The sequence below is a fragment of the Pseudomyrmex gracilis genome, unplaced genomic scaffold (genome assembly GCF_002006095.1).
Source record: "Pseudomyrmex gracilis isolate BER0280 unplaced genomic scaffold, ASM200609v1 scaffold_126, whole genome shotgun sequence".
Classification (NCBI taxonomy): domain Eukaryota; kingdom Metazoa; phylum Arthropoda; class Insecta; order Hymenoptera; family Formicidae; genus Pseudomyrmex; species Pseudomyrmex gracilis.
The window spans coordinates 381,585-388,509 of NW_018020710.1; the positions used below are offsets into that span (position 1 = coordinate 381,585).

At 33.7% G+C, this 6,925-nt stretch overlaps 1 protein-coding gene across 1 annotated transcript in view; it reads right to left on the minus strand.

Annotated features, from left to right (window-relative positions):
* Window positions 1-84: 84 nt before the first annotated feature.
* The window catches only part of LOC109856615 (DNA fragmentation factor subunit beta), a 9,589-nt gene continuing 2,748 nt past the window's right edge, over window positions 85-6,925 (minus strand). Inside the window, exons 3-6 of the mRNA XM_020432080.1 lie at window positions 3,941-4,070; window positions 2,861-3,072; window positions 1,732-2,351; window positions 85-1,523 (exon numbers count right to left, since the gene is read on the minus strand). Coding sequence (XP_020287669.1) covers window positions 1,364-1,523; window positions 1,732-2,351; window positions 2,861-3,072; window positions 3,941-4,070 — 1,122 coding nt within the window. The 3' untranslated portion in view covers window positions 85-1,363. The remainder of the gene's footprint in view (window positions 1,524-1,731; window positions 2,352-2,860; window positions 3,073-3,940; window positions 4,071-6,925) is intronic.

Here is a 6,925-nt window from a genome sequence, read left to right on the forward strand (position 1 = left end):
TGAGAAACAGTTATCCGGTTCTCTTCCAATTTCTGACTGCAATATTATGTGAAGAAAAAAATAATTTTTTTTTAAAATGAAAAAAAAAAAAAAAAAAAAAAAAAAAAAAACGATACAAATGAAGTCGCGCACGCGAAAATGTTTGGAACTCGCTTTGTTCCTACGTACTTACTAATAATACTGTATATATATATAATATAATACTGTGTATATATAATATATATGTGTGTATCTTTTTTTTTCTCTAAATATAGACATATATTTAAATATATGTATTGTACATATACATGTATATATCAGAACTTTGTTTCCTCTTATCGAGCAGTCGGAATAAAAGTATGTTCGAAAGATACCCTACGGCGTCGCACACTGTTCGCAACACGAAAAAAAAAAAAAAAAAAGAGAAGCGATAGTGATCTCCACGTCAAAATCTGATAAGATAACCTTAGTTCCCGACTTGATTCAGTTTTTGAAGTGAGTTACTACTTAAGCTACTTTTCCGATCTGACATAATAGAGAGAGCTATCGCTCCTTAGATCTTATCTACAGCATTGAAGATGCTGCCCAATGCTCATCAACATATGTTGCACATACGTACTACTATATAAACGGCTAGTAGTTCTCAGCAATCTTTGCATAAATTAAGATTCTTCAGATCGAATGTGACTTACGCAACTCTGCATTAATAATTGATCTACGCAAACGGTATCTTAGAAATAAGGAAGTCATTAAATATTCTTTTTTATAGCAAAATATGTAAGAAATGAAAAAAAAATCATAATAAGAGATAAATTATCGATCATGTCATAATATTTTTCAATCAAGAATTATGTATAATGAAGATGACATCACTCTATTAAAAGTATGAATTGTATACTCAAAGGAGAAAGAGTACATATATTAGAATTTTTTTAAATATCTATGTTCTTTAACATTGGACCATTTTCTTTTATCGCATTAAGATAAATTATCAGAAAGTAAACATCCAATTTGCAATTAACGTGCAATTAAAATATTATTTGTTTAAGAAATAATGATTTTTCTTAATACTTCTACAATTTTCCGTCGCGATTATTTGTTAGTTACTTATTATTGCTTAGTATTTTGTGCCGTAACGGAAGCGTATCCGATATAGTATAATACGTTAACAATTACTAAATCTATATTCTATATCAACAACACATTTAAATATAATAAACACACACTTCTTTTTTTGTAGAGATCTGTATATGAAAAGATGGCTCGACACACGCGTATTGTGTATAATAATTATAATTCTAGACATTATTCTTTTGTGTTTTTAAATTCTTTCTCATATAATCAATCACACTTTTTAAGATAAGCGTAATTCTAAAACTGACACTTATTTGTGCGATCCTTTATCGTGACACACGATATGAACTAGTCTTAAATTCTTCACGGTAAACAGATTGTCGTAACAGTCGTAGATGTCCTGTTCATTGATCGTGTCCTGTCGTGAGATCTTCAGTATCAGCGGAACTAGCGTTCTGGACCTTTCGATTCTGCAAAAAATAATAATTGGATTACCAGTTTTCACAAGAAGTTATGTGTGTATTTAATAATTATCAAAAAGTAAAAGAAAAATCGAACTTTTAAATTTTCTTAGTTTTCTAACTTGAAAACTTATTACAACTTATAAAAAAAAAAAAAAAATAATATTTTTCTAGTAATATGTAATTTTATGAAAAATTGCTAAACGTGTTGTCTTACTTGTGATCCAAATTCCAGGTCGAAAATAAGGCGAGTTCCTCTTTGGATCTGTACGGATTAATTTTGTGTTTGTCACCGTAAGCGCAGCCATTCGTGTTCCACCGTCCCGCGCATTTGAACTCGCCTTTCTTATCGCAAATGGCAATTTGCTTTCTTCGCGGTTTCACGTGATAAGGACAACTTTTCGGCTTTTCGTTGTTCGCCGTTTCTTCTTCCGTTTTCTCGGATTCCTTCAGCTTTCTCGCGTCCGTTTCGTCGATCGTAGCGGGATCGGTGGTCGCATTTGTATCCGACGATTCGGGAAGACGGAGATATCGCTGACGGAGATATGTTTCGTCGCTGATATGACCGAAGTTGCACGGACAATGCTCGTAACACTGAAAGCTAGAATCGGTCTCGTCACTGTCATCCTTCGAGTCACGCTTTGCTCTACTTCTGTCGAAGTAATATCCGAAGTAGTGATCCTCTCTGAGCTGAAGTTTGAAGAATTCTATTGCGCACAAAAGTTGCTCCCTCGCCTTACGGTCGTTTATGTACACGTCTGAGCTCTTGATCTGCTCTATAGTTTTGTACAGATAAGTCCGTATCCTGTCCTGACATCTGCGATGCATATACGCTTCCTGTGAACGAAGTGCAATCTGTCAAAATATATACCGACCAAAGAGAATATTACAGCAGATATTATTACACATATAATTATTAAATAATAATAAATATTATATATTATTAAATTATATTACCCTATATATATACATATATAGGATGTTATAAAATAAAAAAATTAAAATAAAATATAAAAATAAAATAAAATAAAAATAAATCTAAAATAAAAATTTAAAAGGACTGAAATTTCAGTCCTTTTAAACACTACGTGCCTGTAGCGGCTTTCTATCTCGCATTGAAAATCTTAACGTTGTTTACAACACTGGAACGTTTTTATATGTTTTCACATTTTTTACTAATATCGTTAATTCGCATTTCGCAGAGCTGTAAAGCGGTACAGCTCCACAGCTAGCTCTTTGCCGAAAGCTGGAGGATTAAAACTCTCTAAAGTTTTTGTTTTCTGTGGAACAACGCGCGCGCCGTACATGTGTTATTACAGGATGGAATCTCATCTTACAGAACTTACCTTGGTTGTGCAATTAGTTTCTAAATTTTCGAACCACTCCGGATGCTCGTCCTTCATGCTAAGAGCTGTCTTGGAGTCGTCTTTGTTCAACGCTTTGTTCAGCAGCGCGACTTTTGCCTTAAGATTTTCCGTCAGAAATTGCGCCACCTTGTCGCCGGCGGTGAGGAAATCGATGTTCACGCGTCTCAGTGCATCGTAGAGAATGTCCGCGTCTGCGAGAAAATTGTTCGTCCTTGAAAAAAAAAACTGCACGTCTTTGCTCGCCTGTCGGTGAAAGAGTAGCGATCTACTTTCTTCTTAGGCTCGCTCGAGCGTTGCCAAGAAGTTGGCAAACTTGGAGAGAGACTAACACTAGAATACTTAACTTTGGCGCACGGCCAGACTCGCAATGCATTCGTTATTGTGTCGCGATAAACTTAGGTGGAATTTGTACGGCAATGTGTCTTCGAACTACAATCTGAAGTTATGACGAGTGACTAATGTAATGTAAAGTGCGACAATATCAAAGAATGTGCGGGGGAAGTAAGGCGCCGATAGCGTATTAATACGATTACGAATTTGTTTGACGATCACACGAGTGCAATTACGAGTTGATGATAGAAACTAGAGAGTCTAAATGCAATTAAAATATTAATTTCAAATAAAAAAATAAAAAAACAATTTTCTCTGTGAAAACATATTTAAAACATTATAACTCTCAATTAAAAATTTAAAAGTTTGCACGCGTGGAAACGTCTTTGAAAATGTTTCGTTATTTATCAAAGGATAATAATAAATAATATATTTTTATTGAGTAATAATTTTTTTTCAGAGATTTTACGTGCCGTTCGGAGAAAAATATTCTCGTTAACTCTCTTTAACGCTGTTATTGTAACATGTAAATTCGATTAAATCGCGAGTCCAACTTGTCAATATTATATGAAACTAGAGCAATTAATGTCGTTTCGAAGATTGAAGATATAGAACATTCATTCCACGGACAGAGATGATATCCTTTTCCGTTGCCAATTTGTTTCAATTTCCAAAAGCTTGTATCGATAAATGTTTTTGCATTGTGCTATGTCGTCATAATATACTAACCGGTTAACACTTTCTCTCCTGGCTTTTGCAAAATTAAAGTAGTCTGTGGCTCCAGTGTGTAAAAATACTCCTCATCGATCAACGATCCATCCAGAAGAAAGACATTTACTTCCGCTGGATCGTTAGTCACCTGTAAGGACACATTATCGATCTTGTCTATTAAATTCTTTTTTAGATTTGCATACACACACACACACACACATGTGTTACATTTCAACAATGTAAAAGCTTGTGAAAATTTAAGTATTCGGATCGATACAAACCGATATGTTGAATGTATGTGCAATTACAAATATATTTGTTTTTTTTTTTTATATTAACTTTTCTTAAACGTGTAATTTATAATTCACGTAAAAATTCAAATTAAATTTAATTCTAAACTTCACATAGAACGTTTGTTGATTTGGATCGCATATGTGTGAAATATTAATCACCAATTTATCTCTTTATAGAAATTAAACCTTCAACGTAAAACCTTCACACGTTGGCTTTAAAGACGTTCTCCGACTGCAGTGGTTGGCAACCTAAATACAGTGGTTGGCAACCTAAAATATCTCTTCTCGTGAGTAAGTTTGTACTGCTGTAACAAAGTTAAGTTGAGCTGTTCAGCACTGCTAAGACTCGCTTACTCTGCGCAGAAGTTCAAAAATACCCGCAGTACACAGCGCACATAAATCCAGCAAAACAAAAAAAAAACCAAAAAAAGCTACAGTTTGAAAAAAAGGGTTGCTTGCCGTATTATTCAAAATCGTATTTTAATTAGGACACTCTCCGCTATCACATACTTGTTTTTTAAAAAAATCCTAAGAGAAAATTGTCGTCAGTAATTTTAAAAAAAACCCCATTTCACAAAGGCTCAGCATAGGAAATTCATGTTAAAAATTGAAATATAAATCTTCCGTATTTTGAAATTAACATTGCTACCCCTATTATCCAAAACGGCTACGTATAAGTAAGATCATAAACTATGTATATCGCGAATTTAAAGAAAATCCTAAGAAAATCAATAATTCGGAGAACGTCCTTAAGAGTCAAACTCTTTTGGATCTCCCTCACACATTTCTGCACGCGAAATATTCAATAATTACTTCTTTTAAATGAATATGTGTGAATGTGTATGAATAACAAGGAAAAAGTACTCAATACATCTAAGAGACATCAGGGTTACGTTATGTATGATACCAACATATCCTCGTTAGACTTTTCCGGAAATAATCAACTCTTCGAGAAGGACAAATTACAAGGATTATTAACTTTTACATCGATGTTCTCTCACCATCATTTTGCGTTCTTCTCGAAAACATCATCATCATACGTTGTATTTGTTTAGCGAGTGTTCAACTTTTCTCAATCGGCGAAGTTAAAAAAAGTTTGAACACTTATAAGTAAACGGATAAAAATTTATTTAAATTTTGTTCATTGATTTTTATTATTAGTCATAACGTTACTTTTAGGAGTTAATAAATTTCTTCTTAATAAAACAATTTAATTTTTTTCACAATGATTTTTTTGTTCGCAAATGACGCAACCGCGCTCGTGATTTCGCTCTGCGCTGACATTGACGGTGCACGTAAATGTGTGTATTTGGGTTGATTTTCAAGTCAACAAGCGAGACGCGGATTTCTCCGACCTTGACACTGAGATTACTTCCTGCCTCTGGCCCGGCTGGTTCGATAGAGCCAGCGGTGGTGGACGGGCGCGGATTTCAAGGACGCGCACTGCAACTGGATTAACCTACCTATCCTCGAAATGCTACTACTACTACTATAACTGTACTGTGATGTACACACATACAAGCGCTTTCGGCCTCTTTCGCGTATCAAGGGCAGTGGTTTGAAAAATGCTCGAGGTATCAATGCGATCGATACCTCGACCGTGATTCAGAGAACACATCTACCCGTTTACCGTATTTGTGTTTGCGGTTTTATCGCGACTTTATCAAGTTCTCTCATGTTACAACACAAAAACCTAACCGTCGCGAAATAAAATTCTATTCATGTTGTATACGTACATACTCTCCAATCCAGTATTTCATATCCATCGCGATATATAACAAAAATACACTCATATTTTTCCTCTATCTAGAAATTCGAAAAAATATGTGCTACTTTTATAAACTAAAATATTATAGAACCGACTTTTTTAGAATTCAACATTTTTTGATCCAAGAATATCAACTCTTTCAAAATGTATAGGTAAGAAATCATTGTACTTTTTTAAGAAAGTTTTAATATCAGACTACGTAAAGCGTGAAATTTTATTTATTTGTTTTGTTTTTCAGTTTCTTTTTTGCACGTGATAAAGAAACATTTTAAACGTCTTCTTGTGGGAGAGATGATGAAAGATAACTGCATAATTTCAAAAATATTTTATTGTTTTTGCTCGATGCAAATTTCCATACTCGTTTAATGAAGAATTTTCTACTCTCAAAGCTAATATAGCAAAGCTATATTAAGCAAAGACTGTGACTTATACCAGGTGTCTGTTCTAATTTGCACACTAGCCATCTCGGAGATTACCGCGCTTGTGGTCGTGACAACTAATGAAAAATTATTATTGAGTGAAAAACAGAGGAAAAGAAAGAGAGAGAGAGAAAGAGAAACCGCAAGAAGTGACAAAGCAACTGTGACAGAAATCGGGATAAAATCGGTTTAAGTGATTATTGTGTAAATAATGAAGAGAAAAAAAAATAGACGCATTAAATGAAAGCGACTAAATCTAGACAGCAGAGCGTTCAAGTACTCGTGCACCGGACGTCTGTTCTTGTTTTCGACATTGCAAGAATAAATTGCGCATATTCTACATATTGAGTGAGAATAAATCGAGCAGCAATTTTTGTGCGCAATGCACCATAGATACTGTTTTTGCTTTTTATTAGTTCTATAAGACTTGACAAATATATGTATAACAAATATATAAATATAAATATAAATATATAAATATAAATATATATACATATATATATATGTATATATATATTTATAT